Genomic DNA, 24,037 nt, shown 5'->3' with positions numbered 1-24,037 from the left:
TGAGGTTTACTGGGTGCCAAACACTCAGGTCCTAGAAGGCCAGGCCCTCATCAGTGAATCTACAGAGCACCCTGGGTGTACCTAGCACAATGCCCCTTGCTATTTGGGATGGGAGAGAAAAAGTAGGCCTGAGCTTTCCCAGAGGGCGAGGAAGGGAACTCCCAGATGCTGAGTGAGACACTTGGCAGGGCCAATTAGCCAGGCTGATCCTGGGAAAGGGGTGGAGGTGGCAGAGGCAGGCTCAGCAGGTCATTGGGCAGAAGTCCACCCAGTTTGTAGACAAGGCTTGAGGGGCTGGGGAGCCTAGAGGAATGCACTTGGAACCTGGAGGCTGCAGGACCAGGACGGAAAGAGGACTAGGAGGCTGGGATCATCAACACCTGGGGAAGGCCAAGGAAGACTGACCTGAGGGGAAAGGAGGAACAGGGGAGGTGAGGTTAGTCCAAGGGGGAGTGTGTGTGTGTGTGTGTGTGTATGTGTGTGTGTTGTCTGCCTGTTTCTCTGTCTTAGAGAAGAGAACCAAGGGCCAAGGTGATCACTCAGACAGACATTCTTCGTCCTTCTCATGCCTAGCTCTAGGGATGAATTACCAGTCTTGCCAAGAGTTCCATGGGTCCGTGCTGGCTGCCAAGATACTGTGGCCATGCTTTCATTTATCATCTACCAGAAAGCTATCCATGGAACAAGGGATTCAGAACCAGAAGATCTGATTTTTGAGTCCTGAATCTGCTAACTGTCCAGCTATAGGAAACTCAGTTTTCTCATGTGTAAAAATGGGTCTAGCGGCACCTAAACTTACAAAGTTGGTGTGAAAAATACATAATGTCTATGAATAACCGTATCTATTAATATGTGTATGGAAGTACCCTGTTCTGCAGAGACAAAAACAAAGAAGAAAATAAGATGAGGAAAATCAAAGCTGGCCCCCACCCACAATGATTCAATGCATATTTACCCACATTTTTTTACCTTTTTGCTAATTGAGAAACACATGTGGTTACTTATTGATATATAAGAACTCTTCACTGTTAAGAACATTAGCTCTCTATCTTGTACACATGTTCCGATTTGTGATTCCAAATTTTACATGTTCTGTAGAGTTTTAACACATTGCGTAAAGATGGTATATCCATATTTGCCATCTTTTCTTTCCTTTTTTTTCTTTCTTTCTTTATTTTTTTTTTCTTTTTAGTCTCGCTCTGTCACCCAGGCTGGAGTGCAGTGGCACGATCTTGGCTCTCTGCAAGTTCCTCTTCCTGGGTTCACGCCATTCTCCTGCCTCAGACCTCCGAGTAGCTGGGACTACAGGCGCCCGCCACCACGCCTGGCTAATTTTTTGTATTTTTAGTAGAGACAGGGTTTCACCGGGTTAGCCAGGATGGTCTCGATCTCCTGACTTCAAGATCTGCAGGCCTTGGCCTCCAAAAGTGGTTGTTTCCACTTTACGTCTGTTACATAAAGCTGCTATGGACATGGCAGTACACATCTTTGTAAACCCGGAAGCACTCATTTCTGTTGGGCATATACCCTGAGATACAATGAATGGGTCAAAGGGTAAGCATATGTTTACCTTTTATAGATCCTGCCAAGCAATTTTCCAACCAACACGTTGGTGTCGGTTTGCACACCCACCCGCAGTATAAGAGAGTTCCACTTGCTCCACGTCTTGGTGTTGCTAGTCTTTTTAATCTGAGCTGTCCTAGTGAGTGTATAGTGAGTTCTTCCTGTAGTTTTGTTTTGCATACTTCTGATGATTAATGATGTTGAGCACCTTTTCAGATGCTTATTGGCCATTTGGATGTCTTCTTTTGTGATCTATTTGTTCATGTCTTTGCTTAGTTTTTAAGTTGTTGTCTTTTTTCAGTCGATTTGTAGAAGTGCTTAAAAACAGGCGTGAGCCTTTTATCAGGCACAAGACATTACACATACCACTCCAAGCCTGTGACTTGCCTTTGTACTCTCTTAGGTACTTTTAGAGGAACAAGGCTCTTAATGTTAATGAACTTCCGTTTATCAATTTTTAAAAATGGTTAATACTTTCTGCCTATCTCGTGGTCACGAAGATGCTCTACTATCATTTGATACAAATTCTAGAAGAAAATATATTATTATTTGTGGGTTTTGAGGTTGAAAAATATTAAAGACCAATAGTTTCATATAGTTCAATCTAATACCTTTCACATTTAGGTCTGTGACTTCTCAAATTAGTTTTTGTATGTTGAGTAAAATGGTCACTGTTTATTTTTTTCCTGTATAGACATCCACCGGTTTTTTCTTTGTTTTGTTTTGTTTTCACCACTCATTGAAAGGATCATCCTTTCCTTTGGATTGCAGCAATGCCCTTGTCACATATCAGGTGACTTCCTGTGTGGCTCTTTTGGATTCTCTAGTCCATTCCATTGGTCAGCTTGTCTGTCTCTGTGCCAATAACTTAATGCTGTAGCTTTATAGCCATCTTGATACCTGGTGGCTGAATGCTTTAAAAGACCTGGGAATCATCAGGGGGGAATCACTTGCTTTGGAGTGGGATTCTCAACCTCTAGTACTTATTAAATTCCCTGCAGAGAAGTTCTTGAAAGTACCCTCACCCAGGATTTATCCCGCCTCAACTAACTCAAAATATCTAGAGGAATGTTCTGAAAATAGGTATTTTTAAAGCTCCTAGATGATTCTAATGCACTCCCAGGATGGAAACAAATGCTTTAGAAATAGGTTATTCTCATTTTACTATTAAAGAATCAGAAACCCAAAGTCACATTTACAATTTCTGGAGGCATTAGATTGTTCACTCACTTTCTCCAGGATGCAAAATCTTTGATATACTTCTCTTGCCCTCAGTTTTCTCCTACAGAACACCTACTTACCCTTCAAAACCCAGCTTAACAGTGCCCCATCTACGACGCAGTCCAGAGCACCCCAGCTAGGATTAGGTGCCTCCTGCATGTTCTCACCTCCCCAAGTTACCTCTACCTTGGCCCTTACCTATTGTGACTTGTATCTCTGTGTTCTCCTGTGTTCCCATCAGACCAGAGCTCTTGGAGTTAGAGTATGGCATGGTCATTAACATGTTTCTGGCATCTGGGAGATTCAAAGAGTGAGGGTGAGGACCAGAAATTCCTAGCTCCCCTCTCACCCCTACACAAGGCAATAATGTAAAAAATATTCAGGCCACCCCTCAGCCTCCAGCCAGTGTCTTTGGCCCATTAACTTATAACAATAATCTCCCCAGGCTGGACAATCCCCTTCATCCTCTTAGCCCCCGATGAACACCAGGCATAAATCCATGGGACCTGAATCTTAACTACAGGCAGGCAGGGCAGCCTCAAGTCTAGGCTGAGGTCCCTTAATGGGCGCGTGGAGGGGGCTGCTCCCTCCCATGCCTATCTCCTTCACTGCTCTCCACAGACATGCACCTCCTCCAGGGCTCTTTTTCCCAGGCAGGATGGGCCCACCAAGGTGTAGCGCCTGGCTGGCCTGCAGCCTACCTGTGGCTACCCTCTTCCCATGGCCTACTGGCCTTTGGCACCGTCTGAACTCAGGCATCCCCAGTGATGCTCGCGTCACTCAGTGGGCATCCCCACACTGGCCTCTCCCTGCATGTCTCCCGTGGGAATTTGCCCTGGAGCAGAGTGGATCTGGGGCAGGCAGGGAGGCATGGCCCTCAGACTCACACAGGCCTCACCCTGTCATTAGAGGGCAAGGTTTTCCCTCCCAAACCAGGGGTACAGACCTGGATTCTGGGTCAGTGTCCACCTCGCTGGCTCTGATCTTCCACCACTATAGACTCTACAGTAACAATAGGACCACCTGCACTCTTTGGTCTTAACCCATCCTTCTATCTCCTCTGCAGCCCCTTGGTGACCAGAGCTGGCCAGTGTGAAGTCTCTCGTTTCGCCATTCACATGGTGTCTCTGACCCACGCATCCCAGCAGGCGCTCTGAAAAGGTTCTGAGGAAAGGTAGCATCTCAGAGGGCCTGGGGTTCCTGGGGCAGGAAGGGGTTTCTGGAGCAGGAAGGGGTGCCTGGTGCATGCAGCCAAGTGTAGGCCTTGCTCCCTGGGCGAGAGAAGGTGGTGGCTCTGGGGCTTCTTCGGGGGTACTTTCTGATCTGGGCAGCTCCGGAACCCACATCCCCATAGCCTTGTTCGTCTAGGCCCTGAGTTTATAGAGTTTGTGGCTGAACCAGGCCTGGGAATGAACTAGTGTTGCCTCTTTCCAAGAAGGTTTCTCTGGGTCACCTGCTCTGAATAGTTCTGGGAATGAGAGTCATGTCTTTGCCAAAAGCAGCAACCCAAAGGAAGGAACAACACCACCCACAGCTCTTCTGAGGCCTCTGAGGTGCTTCGGTCAGATATGACCTACTGTGAAACACCACTCAATGGGGAAGACATACGTGAATGGTTTTTCTGCTCACTGGAGCTCACTAGACAAAGCAGAATTGAAGATAGGCATGTTGAACTTATTGCTCTTCCATCCCAGGATCAGTGGGTTTGGAAGGTTCCCAGCATCATCAATGCTTTTCTCTCCAAGAGATAAAACTGAAGATAAGAATTTTATTTTATTTTAAGCCTTTGAAAAATTAATCCTAAAGTAGTATCTGTTTTTTAAAGACAATTTGGAAAATATAGAAAAGTAAGGGGGAGGCAGAGACAACAGAGCCCAGCCATAGTCTCATCACTCCAGCACAATAAATATACAATAGGAAAACAATTTGTAATTTCCATGATCATGAACTTTGAGGTGAATTTTTAATTCCTGTTCTTCCTAATGGAACTTATGCGTTTAGTTGTCTATTTGTCTCTCCTGGAACTTTTTCCCCAAAGGACTCCATGTGAGCTAAGGTAACAGAGGTGACAATTTGGAACACATGAAAAAATAGCAAAAGAAAATGGTGAGGGATATGTGGGAATGACCCCAAGAAACCCAGTTATCAGCCTGTTCCTATGGGCAGCAATGATGATATTTGGGTTGAATATTCAGTATTAGGACTCCAGGCTCATCTACTTGTAGACTATTCTGATTTCCATACCCAGAGAGAGATTGGGAAACAGAGTCGTTGCAAAAGGTGTCTACTGGAGTTCATTAGGGAAGCCACAGCCCAGTGGGCGTGGCCGGTACAATATCATGCTGCTGCCTCCATGGGTAAGGAGAACTCCTGGGGAGGTGGTGTGGCCATCCCAAAGCCTCCATCACCTGCCCACTCACGCCAGCTCATTTTATTGACCTTACTCTTCCAAGAGGCCATGGAAGTATAAATAATAAAGCAAGAAAGGCAGATGCATTTGGCTGGCTCAGTGGACTTCTGAATGTACTGTGAGTATGAGACCTTCCCTTTCAAAAGATCGGTGCTTCTTGTCTATTCCACACAAAGCTTTCTTCAGATTGAGGGAGGATATAGCACTATCCATAGGAGGGGGTATGAAAGGAAAATTCTAGAGGATCTCCAAAATCCAGGTAAACCCCTCTTGAGGAATTTGTTGAACGTCTTTGGCAGAGTGTTATGGATGTCTACTGCCTAGTGCTTTTCTAGAGAAAAAAGCTTCACGAATGTGGGGATGGGAGAGGTCTTGGGACATAAGTGGTGCCTCCAACTTGGGTCCACCCTTGCTGCATGATGCTGGCCACAGTCAGCCTTGCATGTGAGCTGTTTGGGAATCTTTCTGTCTCTCTGAGGACAGAAGCTGGATCCATCAACTCACTGATTCGTGGAGAAGGTGAGGCCAAGGAGCCTGTTCAATGCATTTCTGCAGAATTGGCTTCACCAGCTGGATTCTCACCACTGATGCACATTGCAACCACGATGTCTTCCTTTGTCCACTCTGAGCCTCATTTCACCCTTTATGGCACAGATAGTCCTGAAGTCGATGATCTCTCAGCCTTTCCAACCCACATATCCCCTCTTCTTAGAATGCAGTCACAGAAGGGGAGGAGGACCAGGTCAGACAAACAGCTGGAAAGTTCTCCAGGGTTTGGAGAAGGCTGTGGGGCTTGCTGGGCTGAGAGTCAGTCTGCAACATCAATATGGACCATTTCCTGGGCATTGCTGTAGTGTCCCAGTGCCTGACACAGAGTGAGGACTCAAACATATTTCTTAAAGAATGAAGGCAGAAATCTACAGGGCAAATTAAGAAGTGGAATGGGGACATGTGCTCCACTCTTTGTTTTCCCAGAAGGAGGAAAAAGTATATTGCTGTGGTCATCAGAGTTTGTTTACAGGGCTTCTCTTACTTCTAACAGGGGAGAGAAGATATATCTTACCACCACTTAGTTCTAAATGTGCTTTTAAAAATAGTAATTTAATTTCTACTGTATATTGAGTGATTTCTTCTAAAAGCAATATCAGTCCTTTAAAACAGGTGAGCCACAGAGCAGGCCTGGAGTGGCTCTTCAAGATGGGGCTCTGGTGAGGGTCTTTGTTGGTAGGCTAAGGCACATCTTTAGCAAGGATTCCCCAGATTTCTCAGCCCAAGGGAGGGCACCGAGTTTACCCAAGTGCTGCACACTCCAAGGGGTGCTCTGAAAAGGTTCTGAGGAAAGGTAGCATCTCAGAGGGCCTGGGGTTCCTGGGGCAGGAAGGGGTTTCTGGAGCAGGAAGGGGTGCCTGGTGCATGCAGCCAAGTGTAGGAAGCATCTCCTCGATGAGCGGGGAACACACTGGTTGCCTGAAGCTCACTCTGTTGGTTCTCAAGACTTGGGAACTTGTCCAAAGCATTCTAAACATTTTGGTCTCAATGGCTTGAAGAAGGATAGTACACCAACTCTTTCTAGCCAGTCAGTTTCATCCCAGGGAAGAGAGGGAGGGTGGTCAACTATCAGGAGAGGAGTGACCTGCCCAAGGACAGGGGGAGGTCTCTCTAAAGGAAACTGTGGTTCCAAACCACTGTGCGCGGAGTAGACCTTCTGTAGCCTGTGTGTGTTCTCCCTGTTTAGGTATTGTTTCTTCAAACTGTGGTGATAATAGGGGAAGCACTTTGTAAATTTGGAAATATTATTATTGTTGAGTCTGCTGTCATCGTTCACTGTTGATTCAGTTGGCTCATCGGGACAGTGTGGGAGGTGGAAGCAGTGCCCTCCCACAGGCAAACGCCCTCTCGTGTAGACTTAAGCCGCCTGTGCTACCTGTGCAGACACTTCCCACCTGGTTTGGATCTGTCTGTAGGAAGAATGACTTCCGGGTCAGTGAGGCACTATTTTATCTAGTCATAAGAGGAGGAAATTATTTTTCCAAATTAATAGGGAGCATGGGAGTAGGATGGTCAGAGACTTGAAATACTGACTATAGCTTTATGTGTCCTATGTGTACCCCCTGGGGTTTGGTTTCTATCTTGTTCTCTTTTTTTCTTGGTTTTGTTTTAGCTTTATCTCTTTATTTATTTTGAGTGACAGCCAAACACACACAGATACACACACACGCGCGTGCGCACGCGCACACACACACACACACACACACTCCAAACTAAAAGCCAACAAACAATTGCTCAACTCAGGAGAGCAACATATCGATTGATTGGGAAATAACCAGTTGCTCAGCTATTTTAATTGATGGAATTAAAAATTAGCCTACTCAGGTATCTAACCCAACTGACAAATTTGGGTCAGTTTAAAGCCTGTGATGATAGATGGAAAGGCCCAGAATTGGGCTGGTGTGGGCTGTTTGGGGGAGAAAGACCAGATGTTGGCACTCAAGGAGCCAGGGCAGGAGACCTCGTGGGGACTGTTGTGACATAGGCATGCAAAGGTGGGAGGGTGCTGAGACCTGGCCAGGCCAGGGTATGGGCTGTGTCCCTTGGGGGGCGGGTGGTGGCAATGCCACCTGATCACCAGCATCTCATGGGGGAAGAAACCAAATTATCAACACCTTCCCCTCATTTAATAGATGAAGATACTCTAAGCCTGAAGGGTGAGGAGACTTGCCTTCAAACGCCTAACAAACACACAAGTTGGGGAGAACGGCTATCCAGATCTGGAATGCCATAATCTGTTCTTGTTTCTGAAACTTGGCAATGTAGAGAAAACTTTAGGGAACAGCAACTGAACATCACTGTAAAGCTGTGCGTGCCACAAAGTGTTCCCGGGATGGCGCTTTCTGCAGGTTCCTTCCCTGCTCCGGCCCTGCCCTGCCCGGCCTCCTCCCAAGGCTCCTGCCAGGCTGCTGAACGGCTTCCATGTCAAATGGCTGTGCAACCTGCTGCTGAGAATGTTTTCTCAGCTCCTTGAAGGACATGTCTTAACTTCTCCACTCCTAGGCACTGGGAACTTGCGCCCACTCTGAATAGCAGAAGCTTCTGTTTTTAATCCGGCAGCCTTTGTAAACATTGCAGTCCCCTAAACCCTGAGATGGAATCCTTCCCATTTTCTATTTTCTTTTGTTTATCTGAAGCGTCCTTGGGAATTTTACTAATTTCTCTTCTACAATCTGTTTTCAGACAGCCCATAGAGCCCTTGTTTATCACCAGCTGTTATTAAGTTTTACCAAAAGGTGGTTTTGGGGGGTAGAAGGTGCTTAGAGAGTGCCTAGGTTCAGAGAGGGAAAGTGCTTTCTGGAATGTCACACAGCTGTGAAGGTATGAGAGCAGAGCACAGAACTCCTGCCTACTTAGTAGTCCTGGCATTTTTAAAAAAATGTATCTGCCCGTATTTGTGAGGATGTTTTTGGCTTCAAGGAAATGACCATGTAACTCAATGTCACTGGGGGTCCAGAGGCCGGGTGTGCTCTGGGGCCAGCTTTTTCCATGGCCCCAGCTCCGGTTTCTCCTAAGAGCCCTTGGATGCATCCTCTTTGTGCTCTGGCTTTGCTTTTGAGTCACTTCCCCCATGCGGCAAAGTTGCTGTTAGTCCCTGCCTGCCGTACCTTCCTGCCCAGGATATCCCAGGAAAGAGACAGGGCAGCACCCCAACATTCCAACAAACAGTCTTGAAATCCTCCCTCATTGTACCTCTTAAGCCACATGCCCCTCCCTAAATAAGTATCAGGGCAGAAATTCCCACCTGCAATGATTGGATTAGGCCTGGCTCCTAAAGCAACCAGTAGCAGGAGAGTCGAGATGCCCCTGCACCAATCAGGCCCTCCATTGGAGTAGGGAGGAGCTTCTGTCCCTGAGGCACATGGGCTGCCTGAGAGAAGAGTATATTACTGAAAATAAGAAAAAGAAAGAGAAGATGAGGAGGAGAGGATAAGAGGAGAAGAAGGGAAGGAGGGGGAAGAGGAGGAGAAGGAGGAGGATGATCTATTGGGAAGCTGGGAGAATGGATGCTGAGGGAGCAATGAGCATTATTCACTAGAATTTTCCAATACTATACTACAAAACTCCTTGAAGACCTTTGTTGTGATCAAGGCTCTATCCACAGTGCTTGACATAGAAGGATTTGGACATGAAGAACCTGGGAACTGGGGACACTCCCAGGTACAGACCCTGCCTGGTGTTCATTCATCTGCTTATTCAGTCAACCAGAAAGAGCCAGCCATGGGAATTTAGCTGCGCAGACCCTGTTGGTGACTGACCCAGTTCCTCTTTGCTGGTACTGCTATGAGGGTTGGCTGCTGACAGCTCACAGTGGCCTTCCCCTCTCCAGAAAATTGTCCTTGGCTGATAAGACCTAATTGACCCAGTTATGCACCATGACCTGCATCCAGAAGACAGATCACAGCCACCAACTGACTGATTCTGTCCAAAAGGCCAGCCTGGAGAGCCCTTCTGCTGTGGACCAGGCCAAGGCTAGATGTCACCTTGGCTCCTTCCCTTTTCCATCCCACTTCCCTCACTTCCTTACAGACTCCTGCTGAGACAACTGCCTCAATACATAACATGCACCTAAATCCCCATCTCAGGTTCTGTTTCTAGGGAACCCAATCTAAGACAACCATGAATAGCCTTTACTGTGGACAGGCTGAGTCTTACCCATGAATTACAGATATATAAGATATAAATCACAGGAAGAAAGTAGACTAAATGATATAACAGATGACCAAGTAAAGAAATCTGCCTTCATTTTACATATGAATTGGTGTAACCATCACTGACAGTAGTATGTCCAACCAGAGAAATCAATAATTAGGCCAACATGGTTTTGGCATCTCTCTGCATCATTAGGACTGGAGATTAAGGGCAAACAGTAACTAAAAGTCTTGCCTCCCAGAAGCTCACAGTGCCATTGGAAGATGTCAAAGCTTAGAGGTGGGTGAAAAGAGCAGCACTCCAGCGCCAGGCAGACCTGGCTGTTCCTCTCCTATGGTGCCATCCCCTTCCCTCCCTGGGAAGGGCGTAGGGAAGAAGGATTCCTGGAGACCTAAGTCCTCCTGGAATAAGCATCCACCACCTAGAGAACATATGCACTTAAACAAAGGGCTTGATCTCTGCAAATTAGTCATGATTCTTTTGGCTGAAGGGGAAAAAATTCACCTCAAACCAGCCAACTCTAAAAGGGAAACTTACTGGCTTTTGTAACTTGGAAACATGGAAGTGGGTAGTAAATTGAGGTAAAGCTTAGTCCAGGATCTCTGGAGATGTCATCGGATGTGTCAGTCCATTTCTGTCTTTCCACCTCCCTCTATCGCTCTCCTCTCCTACATGTGGAAACCGTGGCCACATTCAGCTTCAGGGCTACTTCACAAAGCTAGCCGCCTCAAAGTTTAGGGACTTTTACATTCCCTTAGAAAGACACTGACTGGTCTGATTTTGGTCCACATTCTCGTCTTTAACCAGTCAGTGTGGCAAAGCAATGAAGGTAGGTCTGGGTCACATGCCTACACTATGGGGTATCCTCACTGTGGTCCAATGGAGGGGAGGAGAGCTGTTCCTCAAAGGAATTGCGACACTGTTTCCATAAAGAGGGTACAAAAACAAGAGATGTCTTCTACATTCAGTCCTCCTATTTACAAAATGTAGAAAGTCATTTCTAGTCCCCAGGGTGACTACAAAGGTTAAATGCTATGAACGGGTCAAAGCACTCACAAACTGCTATGTACAACACATACTAGTCACTGTATTTCTTCTTTCGTCTGGTCTTCCGCTGGGTAACTTGTGGGCGATGGGGTTATCACGTTCTTTTTCTCTGCTAACCTCAGGTCTACTACTCAACAAGATAGTCTTCAAGGAAAATGAACCCCACGCTGGGCCTGGCCATTTTTCTGGCTGTTCTCCTCACCGTGAAAGGTCTTCTGGAGCCAAGCTTCTCACCAAGGAATTATAAAGCTTTGGGCCAGGCCCAAGGGTGGAAGGAAAGGAGGGCAGCCAAGGAGCTTACAAGGCAGAACATGGATTTTGGCTTTAAGCTTCTCAAGAAGCTGGCCTCCAACAACCCTGGCAGGAACATCATGCTATCCCCCTTGAGCATCTCTACAGCTTTCTCCTTGCTGTGCCTGGGTGCCCAGGACAGCTCCCTGGACGAGATCAAGCAGGGGTTCAACTTCAGAAAGATCCCAGAAAAAGATCTTCATGAGGGCTTCCATTACATCATCCACGAGCTGAACCAGAAGACCCAGGACCTCCAAGTGAGCATCGGGAACATGCTGTTCATTGACCGGAGGCTGCAGCCCCAGCGTATGTTTTTGGAAGATGCCGAGAACTTTTATGGTGCAGAAACCATACTCACCAACTTTCAGAATTTGAAAATTACTCAGAAGCAGATCAATGACTTTATCAGTAATAAAACCCATGGGAAAATTAATAACCTGATCAAGAATATAGACCCTGGCACTGTGATGCTTCTTACAAATTATATTTTCTTCCGAGGTAAGGCTTTTGGCATGTTGGTGTGGAATGAATAGGATGACCATTAGACTTGGGTTAAAAACCTGGGTTGGCCACTATTTGCTCTTTGACCTTGAATTCATATGTCATTTATCTCTCAGAACCTCGCTTTACCTATCTGTAAAATGGGTACCATAATACATAACTCATCATATGATTATCAAGATTTAAAGTGAAAATGTATGTGAAATGAGCTTTATGAAGTCTGTCATTTTCATGGTTAGTGATTATCCTAACACAACTTTGGTTACAGAGATCGGAATTACATTTTATTCCCATCTCTTAGAAGAGAAAAAAATTCAGAGAGAGATTAACTGACTTACTCCAAGTTACAAAGCCCATCATTGAGAGTCAGGACTGGAACCCATTTCTCTTGGCCCTAGCACTGTGTGCTTTCCAGCACTTTAAGCAGACACCTGAGATAGTGATTGTGTTGATTACGGTGATGGTGATCACTCGGTGGGTCTTCTTATATATAATATATATGAATTCTCCTTATCAGACTTTATATATTTCCCAGATCTGATGGAAAGAGACAGAAAAAAAAGACGGAAGAATGTTTGTTTCCAAATTTCAGCTTTATCCCCCAACACCACACAGAACACATATACACAGACAGGTTGGCCAAAATAGGTGAGAATCAGAGGCCAACACCCATCGGTCCAGATAAAATCACTGCTGGAGTGTCAGGAACATGGTACTAAATATAAAAAATTGAGGGTTCTCAAAATCCACAGGCAGATTGATGGCTAAAGAAGAAAAAAGGTGACCACTGGCAGTCTAAAACCTCGATGTGCCTAAACCAGAGAAGGAAAGGGGAGAATATGGAATTTCCTGAAATTCCTATGTCCCCTAGATAACAACAGGAATAACAGTGAAAATAACGATGCTGATGATGACTAGCACCTACTCGACCTCACTATACACAGGCACTGAGCTGTGCTGCCTTATCCTGCTACATGTCAAGGCATCCCTATGAGGTAGCTGCCAATATCCTCATTCTACAAATAAGAACACGGAAGTCCAGGGAGACTGAGACACTTACCCAAAGTTAACCCTTGATAACCTTTTGGACAGGTAGATAGAACAGTGAGGCCAGGATTTGAACTCAGGGAGTTGGCCCTACAATGAGGACTCTCGAGTAGCAAGTTTGAAAGACCCAGGTCTGAGTTTATGCCCAATAGGTCAAGGTATCTTCAGAGTCCAGGCACCCAGGCTTCAGTGTTCACTGCTCTTTGGCAAGCTCCCAATGGCAGCCTGTTTCATCAGTTTTCTTAGTTCCACATGACAGCAGCTCCTTCAGGACTGACTCAGATTAGAATCAAGCATTTCTACTCACACCAGACTCAATTAGCCCTCATTAATTGTAATGCAGTCCCCTCTGTTAGGACATACTCAGTGGGCTTTCTCAGGCTTAGGGGAACCTGGGCTTATGGTAGTCTGCTTTTCCCCTCTTAATTTGGCAGTCTAGTCTTGACTTCTTTGGGAACTAATAATTACACCTGAGCCCATCTCATCAGAAATCTCCAGGATGTGGTATGAGGGCAAGGACTTCCCTGATACCCCAGAATATCCCTTTTCACCCTGAATCTGTGTGGACAGAGACTAGTGGTTAGATGGATTTAGTCACCTTTTCTCCCATGGGATGATCATGTCATTTTGTCTTTCTTCAAACTAAGCCAGGTGGCAACATGAGTTTGATCCAAATGTGACTAAAGAGGAAGATTTCTTTTCGGAGAAAAACAGTTCAGTCAAGGTGCCCATGATGTTCCGTAGTGGCATGTACCAAGTTGGCTATGATGATAAGCTCTCTTGCACCATCCTGGAAATACCCTACCAGAAAAATATCACAGCCATCTTCCTCCTTCCTGATGAGGGCAAGCTGAAGCACTTGGAGAAGGGCTTGCAGGTGGACACTTTCTCCAGATGGAAAACGTTACTGTCACGCAGGTAAAGTGGGTGCCTAGCCCTCGCAGCTTTTTCCTTCTCCTGTCTTCCCTCTTATTTCTTCTCTCTGAGCTCTTACCTCACGGCCAAGTCCTCTTCTGGCCTCTATAATAAACTTATATCATGGTGAGAAGTAGACTGGGGAACAAATCACAAGAATAGAGTGAAGTGCTTGACTCTTTGAGGGAGATTCATCAAGACTGTGAGAGCACAGTAGATGGAGTCTCAGCAGAGGGTGGTGGTCAGGGAGGACTTCACAGAGGATATAGTATTTGAGCCAAGTCTTCAAGGCTGGGTGACAGTCTGTATGAAAGGTGAACGAGCAAAGGAAACTGCAAGGACACACACGGGCTGTAAAAGAGAGCTGTGAGTTGTGAGGAGAATGATGTTGTCAACTGTGGTGTCACAACAAAACCCGTGAAGTGTCCAAAGTAAGTTATACAAATAGTTGAAGAACCAAAGAGAGTAAATATTTTTCTTTTAAAACATAAACTGATATTAGATTAATGCTAAGCCTACAGAATTCCTCCCAGGCACTTGCTTACTGATAGATTTTGGGGGAAGAGGTAAGAGTTGGTGTTGGGTTTAAGTCTTAGGGACTTAGTGTCAGCATGGACATACCTAGTGCCTTGAAAGTGGCTGGGTTAGTGGCCTCTAGTGGCCAGAGCAGTGAAGGGGATGTAGCAGAGTGGGCAGCTTCCACTTGGACAGGTGTCAGATGTCCCCTTCTCTGTTCTTCTCTTTCCCTCTTCCACTTTGTCCCTGTCATCATTCCCCGTGCATCTCCATAAAGGTATTTACTGAGAACCTCTGCCACACCTAATGTCCTGTCAGGCACCAAGGATGGTTCCAGGAGAGGTGCAGATGATCCTAGGACTGAGCTTAGTAACCCATGGGTGGTAACTGAACTGATGCAACTCTTTTCCTGCAGAACATGACCTTGGAGGCATTGCAGAATGCATCTCTTATATTTAGAGTGAGCCGCAGGCTCAAGAAAGGGAAATTCTGAGCCTGAATGCTTCCAATAAAGTCACGGCTCTGGGATGGGGGAGCCCAGTGGCAAAGCATCCTGAGAGAGTTGCCATCCCTTGAGATCTGTGTAGCCTCACCCGCCCTTCTCACTGGGAACCAGGGAGCTGCAAGGGTTGGCAGGGTCTGGCCACTGAAACAAAAGGAGGGGTCCAGGTTACAACCTTTAGCTGAGACCTGATTTTCTCATCTACGGTGGGTGGACGTAATATTGCCAACATCACAGTACTCTTGAGAGAATTAAATGTGCCTTAGCAAACATTGCCCCACAGAAAACACACCCAAATGCAAGTTCCTTTCTCCTTCTCCTTCCCATTGGCTAAAGAGGCAGAGCTCCAAGGTTCTCAGCAGAACTTTTGAACTTCTGGTTTATTGAATGACAGGTGTCCTGCAAATCTGACCCTCTTACCCTCAGGTTGAAGCTCTAGGGTGGCTGCTCCTCCACTGAAGAAGATGTTTCCAGTGGGAAGGGCAGGTGAGGCTGTGCAGATCTCGAGGGATGGCAGTGCTCTTGGAATGCCCTGCTACTTAGCTCCCCCCTTCCATAAATGTGACTTTATTGAAAGTATTCAGAACCAGAATTTTCCTTTTTTGTGCCTGCAGCTCACTCTAGATATCACAGATGCATTCTGCAATGCCTCCAAGACCATGTTCCATGTGAAAGGAGTCACATCAGTTCAGTTCAGTTACCACCCATGGGTTCCCCCATGTTGTCTCAACATGGGGACATCCCAAAGGGACTGACATGTTTCAGCCTGCACTCTACAGAGTTTTAGAGTTCATAGGGATGTCTTGGGAGATCTCCCTAAGGAATTTGGGGCTGTAGAAGGTGAAGAGAAGGTGAGAAATGGGAAGAATGCCAGGTCTTCCACCCCACTTCATCCGGAAGTCCTGACTTTGTGAGACATGGACTCCAGAATATGACCTTTCCTGTAGGACTCAAATTACAGTGACTTGAGACCCTGCAGTTGATTTGCTGGAACTTGCCGTCCTGACTGCACTCCCGTCCCATCTCCAAGCCATGTCTGACAATTTCCCCATGGGGCTATAGCTCAGGTGCTGCACTGGGGGCTTCACGTTCCCCTCACCAAGGCCCTCTGCAGCCCCCAGTGCTGTGACCACCATCAGGCCCCCACTAACCACACAGAGATGTTCCCTGGCCACTGCCACTATCTCTCTGGCTTCAGGCTTCATCTCCTTTTGCACCTCTACTCAAGAGTGGAATAGAACCTTCAAGATTTTCTGTAGGCCAGTGCCAGACTTCCTGGAGGTTTGGGAATAACAGAACCAAAGCTCTCACAAGAACCCAGGATAACTTAGAGTGCATAGAAGTGGCGTCTTGTAGAGTCCAAGTGTAGGCTATTCTCAGCGTCTTTTCCAGGGCACCTCCTTCCATTTATCTAGTGCCTGCTCTGCCTCCCCTATCCCTCTGGGACTGCTTCCTGCATCTTCATGACTTGAGGCCAGGCCTCCTCACCAGGAAGGCCATGGAGAGGAAGGTTCCTCTCACCCCAGGGATGTCTTGCCTACCCAGTCACTTCTGGCCTTGGAATGACAGACAGGGTAATGTCTACCTTCCCAAGAAGAAACTCCAAATCCTCTTGCAGGACAGGGGGCTTGCCCACAGTCCCCAAGGAATTACATTTGGTTAGAACATGATAGGCAAATATTCCTAATGTCTGAGCTCATTATTTCTGGGAGATAAGCGGTCAAGTTGCTTTGATCTACCGGTGAGAAGCGTAGTCCGGACATCTCAGTGGTCCGCTATGGGGTGGACAGGCTATCCCTATGTATTCTTCCTGCAGTCCCCTCCAGACGGGAGAAGACCCTGAGCAGAAAAATCACCTTTTCCCTAAAAGGAGTAACAAAGTCAACAGACACACACCAGTTTACATGTGGGTAGAACATGTCAGAATTTAGGCTTCGGATGACTTCCACCTGGCCTCTGTGCAGGAGGCAGACACCTGCTTTGGATTTGCATAATTTGAGGCCAGGTGCTCCTCTGATTTCCCCAGAGGAAAAGCTCTATTTCCCAGGGTCCACCTTTAGGAGCAGAAAATTGCTGGTGGTTTTGAAATAGCCATTGTCCTGTTCAGAAGTGTTGAGGGTCCACTCCCAGCCTGGGTGCCCCCCACACATTTCCGTACATATTGGTATATGCACTCACCTGCCAGCAGCAGCTGCATTTAATGCCTTCCCATGTTGGCACAAACTAAAGCAAATCTCCCCATTAACGCACTGGACCTAGGGCCCTTCGCTACTCAGGAACATCACCCTAGAAATCCACTCCTCACTTTCCTACATCAACATATGTTTTTCTCTCTTCTGAATCATTTCCATCAGATACAAAGATGCTCTTATCTTCCATCTCATCATGAAACCTCGTAGGGGGCCAGGGATAACTTACAGCTCATGGAAGTGGCTTCTATGCAAGAAGACAAAGCAGGTGTCTGCCTTCTGTGCAAGCAGACCTGTACGACTTGTGCTGGCCTGCAGGAAATCTCAATGCTCTTATTTTTCCCAACATAAAAGTGTCTCTTGACCTCTGCTTTCCCCCAGTTATTCCCCCATTTCGTCACTCCCCCTTTGCAGGTGAATACCTGTGAAACAGTTGCCTCTGTTCACAGCCCCTAGTTCCTCTCATCCTTTCCTAAATCCACTCCAGTCCAGCTTCTGCACCTACTTCTCACAGACAGCTCCATTCCCAGGGTCCCAAGGGTGTCTGTGTTGCAGAGTGCAGTCAGCCTCAGGCCTCGCTGTTAGGCTGGTTGGTGTCCCCACCTCCTTAAGGTGCTCTTCATTTGGCTTCAAGCTCTCCACTCTCACGGCACATCCCACCTCTCCCCTCCTCAATCTCCTTTGCTGGAGACCCCTCTCCTCCTCCAGGTCTCAGAGGTGAGTGTCTCAGGGCTCAATTCCCAGCCTTCTTTTCTCTCTATACTTACTCCTGAGTGAGTGCACAGGCTCAGAGCTTTAAACACCATCTCTATTACCACGACTGCCATGCTTCTAGCCCCAGTCCCTGTTCTCCCCCAAACTCCAGAGTCATGGATCTTTCTGTTTACCCAGAATCTCCCCTGTATGTGTAATTGGAGCTTAGTGTCAACACATCTAGAATGGTGTCCTGATCTGTCCCCAGGGAGCCTCCCCAAGCCTGCCCATCTCAGTCAATGGTGACTCCATCTTTTTAGTTGCTCAAGCCAAAAACCTTGGAGTCACCCTGACCACTCTCAAATGCCTCATTCCGTCTGTCAGGAAACCCCTTTAGCCTACAGCAAACTACATCTGGAATTTGGTATCTTTCCACTCTCTCTATGGCTCCCAACATCCGACGACCACACTAGCTTCCAAATGGTCTCCCGGCATCAGTTTTGCCCATCCCTACTTCACACACACCACCACCACCAAGAGTATATTCTTAACAGAGGCGATAGAATTATCTTTTTAAATCCTAAGCAAGACTATGTCACTCCTCTCTTCAAAACCCTACAGTGACTGCCCATTTTATTCAGGAAAAAAAAAAAAAAAAAAAGCCTAATTTGTCGAATTCCCTTGCATGCCTCAAGGTTTGCTCAAACCTTGGACCGATCCCCGATATCTGCAAGTTGACCTATTTATTTTTTTCCATAGCACTTACTGCCTTCTGCATACTACCGGTACGTGTGTGTAGGTTTAGGTGGTACTTTTTGCGATGTTGATTCTATCCTCTGTCTTCCCTGCTAGAACACACAGTCAGGGGCAGGGATCTTTGCCTGTTCTGTTCATAGATGCATCTCCAGCACCTAGAACAGCACCTGGTATACAGTGGGCATTTAATAAATGTTTGTTGAGTGAATGAAGTAGTGGAAAGGTAAATTTGGGAGTCGTCAGGTCTGTGGATGATATTCAAAGCTGTGAGACTGAATGCCATTCATGGGGAGGGAGTGAAGGTGGAAAAGAGAAGGGGACCAAGGTCTGAGTCTTGGAGCAGCAGCGTAGCTGGTAGAGACAGGTGGGGTGGAGCCAGACAGGGGCAGGAGTGGTGGGGAAGGAGGAGAAGCCTCAAGGGTGAACTTGGAACGCTTCACCCTGGGGAAAGAGATTACTGGCAGGTGCGGCTCACTGGGAGTTGACTCTGGGATGTGGGGCTGGATGTCAACGGTGACTCTGGAAAGAGTTACTTCCATAGAAAGTTGAAGTCAAAGAGCGGACTGCAGTGGACTGAGGCAATCGTGGGAGGGAGTGGAGATAGCTAGCAGAGACAACCTCTGCTACAAAGGGAAGTAAAGAAATGAGCTGGAAGCTGGAAAGGCAATTCAGGGCCAAGACAGATGTCTTGGCGTTAGTTTTTGAGGATCGGGTGCAGCCTTCTCCAGAGGAGGATCAAAGGGGCACTGTTGAAGGATGATGCAGGAGAGAGAGGACACATAGGCAGGAATGAGGTCCTTGGGTAGGTGGGAAAATAGGGTGCAGGGCCAGGTGAACAGGAGTCCAGGGCCTGCAGGTACCTCAGGAGACCCTGGCCCCAGGCTCCAGGCAGGAGGCTGATCGCGGTTCAGCCACAGAGGATGTGAAGTTACTAGTTGGAGGGCAGGAGGATGGACACCTGCTAAGCGCCGACTGTCTGCTGAGCGCCTTGTCTGCATTTGCCTTAGCACCCCTAGTGTTCCGCGGGAGGGATGAGGATCAGCTTCCTTCTCGCGTAAGTGACTTAGAGAGGGAAGGTCATTTGCCCCAAGTCACAGAGCTCATGAGAGGCAGAGTGGATTTGAACTCAGTTCTGTCTAGCTCCAGATTCTGGGTGCCCTGTTCCCTCCAGCGTCAGATATTCCGGGGTCAGGATGGGCTCAGGGCTCAGGCATGGCAGTGACTACAGTGGGGACATTGTCAGTGACTGTGGCTGAAGGGGCTCTGAGACAGGGGGACTTGAGACTTGAGAACACTCGCTGTAGAAGGTTCTGGGGCAGGTGTGCTGGGAGGCAGGGATACTGTTCAGATTGCTTACAGTGTTTTGAAACCAGGGTCCCAGGGTTAAGGAATCCCTCCTCGTTCTGTGGATGGAGAGAGATTGGAGACCTTTGGGGCTGGGAGGACACATTTCATTCGTCATGTATCCTGAGGCTTACTCTGCAACACAACAGGACTTGACCACTCACCCTTGTCGTGTCAATTCCCCAGGGTCGTAGATGTGTCTGTGCCCAGACTCCACATGACAGGCACCTTCGACCTGAAGAAGACTCTCTCCTACATGGGTATCTCCAGAATCTTTGAGGAGCATGGTGAACTCACCAAGATCGCCCCTTATCGCAACCTGAAAGTCGGCCAGGTAAGCCTGCCTAGCCTGGACTCCACTCCCTGCAGCACAGGGGCCTTCGCCCAGTCCCGGGCCAGAGCCAGGGTCACAGTGGCTGTCAGAGCCAGGACTCCACCCACCAGTTGGGGTGGCCATGAATCCAGCTGTGACCCTTACCAATCCCATGATACTGGGCAAACTACATAACCTCCCCCAGCCCCATGCTTCCAGTCTTTAAAACTGCTGCTATTTTGGAAATCTATTCAATGTAACAAACATTGATCAAGGCCTGGAACAGTTATCAGGCCTAGAAATGGTCTAGATCTAACCCAGACCCTCTCTCAAAGGCAACATGCTTTTCTCTCTTTTCCTTCCTTCCTTCCTTCCTTCCTTCCTTCCTTCCTTCCTTCCTTCCTTCCTTCCTTCCTTCCTTCCTTCCTTCCTTCCTCTCTCTCTCTCTCTCTCTCTCTTTCTTTCTTTCTTTTTTGTCTTTCTTCCTTTCTCTCTTTCTTCCTCTCTTTCTCTCTTTCTTTCTTTCTTCTTTCTTTTTTTTTTGACAGAGTCTTGCTCTGTTGCCCAGACTGGCGTGCAATGGTACATCTTGGCTCACTGCAACCTCCACCTCCCGGGTTCAAGCAATTCTCCTGCCTTAGCCTCCTGAGTAGCTGGGATTACAGGCGCCCGCCCCATGCCCAGCTAATTTTTTTTGAATTTTTAGTAGAGACGGGGTTTCACCACGTTGACCAGGCTGGTCTCAAACTCCTGATCTCAGGTCATCCACCCATCTTGGCCTCCCAAAGTGCTGGGATTACAGGCGTGAGCCACCGCGCCCAAGGCCACACGTTTTGTATGAGTTGGCGTAAGCATTTGCTGCATAGGAAGAGATGACCAAGCAAAGGGGCCTGTGGCCTCTGACAAAGGTGAGCACCTGATTGCCTGGGGCCAAAAGAGAGCAGCATATAAGTAGGGTCACCAAATTTAGCAGATTTCATACAGGATACCCAGCTAAATTTGAATTTTAAGCCAGGCGCGGTGGCTCAAGCCTGTAATCCCAGCACTTTGGGAGGCCGAGACAGGCGGATCACGAGGTCAGGAGATCGAGACCATCCTGCCTAACACAGTGAAACCCTGTCTCTACTAAAAATACAAAAAACTAGCCGGGCAAGGTGGCGGGCACCTGTAGTCCCAGTTACTTGGGAGGCTGAGGCAGGAGAATGGCGTAAACCCGGGAGGCAGAGCTTGCAGTGAGCTGAGATCCGGCCACTGCACTCCAGCTTGGGCGACAGAGTGAGACTCCGTCTCAAAAAAAAAAAAAAAAAAAAAAATTGAATTTTAGATAAATGATGAATAATTTTTTTAGTGCCAGTATGTTCTGAATATTGCAGAGGACATACTTACACTAAAACATATTCATTGTTTATCTTGAATTCAAATTTCACTGGATGTCCTGTATTTCACCTGGCAACCCTACTTTGGGGTTAAAAAGGCATTGAAGGAGGGGAAAGATTTCAACGAGCAGAGATGGGTGCAGGAATGGGTGCAGCAGTGTGGCCAAGGCTGGAGGGTTTTGCATATCATGCAGTAGTGGGTGGTGGGGATTAGGTGCTTAATGGAGATGAAGTGGGAGGTTCAAGCCAGTCTGGGAAGGATCCAGCTTGCCAAGCTGAGCCCGCTGCTCTGAATCAGATGGCACAGATTCCACTGTAATTTTCACTTTGACATAAGAAACACAGCTACTAGAATTTTCTCACTTTTGAGCTTTCCTGCCACAGACTTCCCACAAACATTCAACACCAGCTCTGAAGGTCTTGTTGAGTTTAATGGCTCTGTAGTTCTGTAGTTACGCTTGCTGATAGCTGTGATTCTATCACAGGATACTATCCTGTTTTCTGCAAGGAAAATTGTGAGAATTTTGCAGACTAGGAAGAAATGTGCAAGGATTTCACACATACCCATCCGCTTACCAGTACTGATCACCTGTTTACAGATGTTGATGCCTTTGGAGTGGATTTGGGATGCAAGTCATCTCAGAGCTAATCCAGAATCCTCCTCCCTCTTAACCATCCACCAGGTGGATGAAAGGAGGTGCTGGAGGCTTCAGGGTGGGGATACCACCACCTCACTTTCACCCAACTACAGCCCAGTAGACCTTTTCTGCCATGGCTGTGGTTGATGCTTCCCTGTAACCCATGAGAAAGAGAAGCAAACTCCACTCCATCTCTCCCCACACCGACCCCCGTAACTGATGCTCCCCCTGCACCATCTTTTCCTTCACGCAGGCATCTGCTTGTCGAATATTCTCCAGCATTAATGGCAAAAGAGCCAGAAACCCTGGAGTAAACCAAGTTACTGCTGTGCTGGACAGCTTGGACCAAGTTGTCTCCCTCTCTGATCCTCTCTGGGCCTCCGGCCCACCATGGTCGCTGAGCAGCTTGGCAGTCCCTGACTTTGCCCTTGGCTTCCACAGGCTGTGCACAAGGCTGAGCTGAAGATGGATGAGAGGGGTACGGAGGGGGCCGCTGGCACTGGAGTACAGACTCTGCCCATGGAGACACCACTCGTCGTCAAGATAGACAAACCCTATCTGCTGCTGATTTACAGCGAGAAAATACCTTCCGTGCTCTTCCTGGGAAAGATTGTTAACCCTATTGGAAAATAAAGGAGAATTCCTGCTTGCCGCAGACCCCGAACATGGCTTGGGATTGAACATGTTCCGTCTTCCTGAGATGGAAGTGACAGGCACAGTTCAGCTTAGCCCCTCCCCGTCACTATCTCCCTAGACTGCCTGAAAGAGCAAAATTGCAAGTTCTAGGAAGTCCTGTGCCCCGTTCCCTCCCTGCCCATTCAAATGCTGGGATTCGATGCCCCCCGACTCGGTGGCATTCTCCTCTCCCCTCCAGCAGGCAGAGGGACTCTGTGATTTAATAAACAAACGTTTCTCCCCGCAGCCCTGCCCCAGGTTGACTGGCTATTGGTGGATAATCTGGGGAAGGTATGGGCCACCGCAAGTACCTGGAGACTGGAGGGAGAGACTGGGTTCAAATCCTAGAATGAGGTATCTTTGGGAAAGCCACAAACCCTCTTTGGGCCTGTCTTCTTATTTCTGAAGTGAAGGTCTTGCCACTCCCTTTGGGGCTCCGAGGAAGCTAGTTCAGTGCTTTAAAAAAGTTGTTCCCACCTCTGTAAGCCCTCGGCCAATTATCCGCCCCAGTGTGTCCACGTGGGAGCTCTGGGCTCAGCCAGGCATTCAGGTGGATGGGGAAACAGGGACAGGGCCAGTTCAGCCCCTGGGGCAACATTAGAAGGACGAAGTCTAGAGTAGCAGCTAGAATTTGCCGCCAACTTTATCCATTTCAGGCACAAAAAGAACGTCCTGGCACCCTCCCTCCCACGTCCCCTCCTTATCTGGTTGTTAAAGGCAGATCCTGCGGTTTAAACCTGTTAGCAAGTTCAATTGAAGAGTGAGTGGCCCCAGAAAATGCGGCCCTGCAGGGCCTCCTGTGGCCACTAGAGGGCACCAGGTGCTCGCAGGGCCGTCCACAAGTCCCTGGCCTGGTGCCAGCTCATTTCAGGCATCTGGTTCCTTCTTTTCCTGCAGGGAATTCTCTGGGCTTCCGGTGTTTGGAGAGGAGAGGATACTTGCTGGCTTGGCATTGAGAAGCCTCGGCTGTTACTACTTATCATTTCCTGGGCCTGTTTAGCAGTTTGCAGCTCAAAGTGTCCTTTGTGTTCTGGTCACAGGTGCTCTCAGAGCAGCCAGAGTGGGCGTCCCTATGACAGACGTGGAAACTGAGGCTCAGAGAGGTGAAGTGGCTTCCTCGTGGCCTCAGGGTTAGCCACATGCAGCAAGCGCCCCATCTTCTGGTTTGGGGCAGGAAGGGAGGAGTAGCCAGAGGCTGGTGGAGAAGGCTGCCTGGTGGGGGGCCGGGGCTAGTGGACGGTGGTGAAGGCTGAGCCCGGGAGCCCAGAGTGCGCAGCCCCTTTTCCAGAGGGTGGGGGTGAGGGAGAAGGTTGAGACCCCGCACAGGGACACAGACCTG

The 24,037-nt window shown here is 47.9% G+C and overlaps 1 protein-coding gene across 4 annotated transcripts; it reads left to right on the top strand.

Moving 5' to 3' along the window:
- Positions 1 to 316: 316 nt before the first annotated feature.
- Positions 317 to 22,910, top strand: SERPINA12 (serpin family A member 12). 4 transcript variants are annotated; one of them, XM_030931198.1, is made up of 6 exons: positions 317 to 436; positions 3,851 to 3,958; positions 11,065 to 11,731; positions 13,429 to 13,699; positions 19,883 to 20,030; positions 22,465 to 22,910. In XM_030931198.1, exons 3-6 carry the CDS (start codon positions 11,098 to 11,100, stop codon positions 22,654 to 22,656), a joined length of 1,245 nt encoding a protein of 414 aa, XP_030787058.1. In that variant the 5' UTR covers positions 317 to 436; positions 3,851 to 3,958; positions 11,065 to 11,097; the 3' UTR covers positions 22,657 to 22,910. The 4 variants fall into 4 exon arrangements, with proteins under 4 accessions (XP_030787058.1, XP_030787060.1, XP_030787059.1 ...); XM_030931199.1 differs by having other exon boundaries at positions 365 to 431; XM_030931200.1 differs by lacking the exon at positions 3,851 to 3,958.
- The last annotated feature ends 1,127 nt before the right edge of the window (positions 22,911 to 24,037 follow it).

The sequence above is a fragment of the Rhinopithecus roxellana genome, chromosome 5 (assembly GCF_007565055.1).
Source record: "Rhinopithecus roxellana isolate Shanxi Qingling chromosome 5, ASM756505v1, whole genome shotgun sequence".
Lineage (NCBI taxonomy): Eukaryota > Metazoa > Chordata > Mammalia > Primates > Cercopithecidae > Rhinopithecus > Rhinopithecus roxellana.
The sequence above is the reverse complement of the archived record's forward strand: the minus strand, read 5'-3'. Positions and strand labels throughout refer to the sequence as shown.

Excerpts from the sequence above, each read along its gene's own strand:
- SERPINA12 (XM_030931200.1), top strand. The coding sequence starts at position 11,098 with ATGAACCCCACGCTGGGCCTGGCCATTTTTCTGGCTGTTCTCCTCACC. Across the intron at positions 13,700-19,882 it reads AAAACGTTACTGTCACGCAG|GGTCGTAGATGTGTCTGTGC; the intron begins GTAAAGTGGGTG and ends TCAATTCCCCAG. Across the intron at positions 20,031-22,464 it reads GCAACCTGAAAGTCGGCCAG|GCTGTGCACAAGGCTGAGCT; the intron begins GTAAGCCTGCCT and ends TGGCTTCCACAG.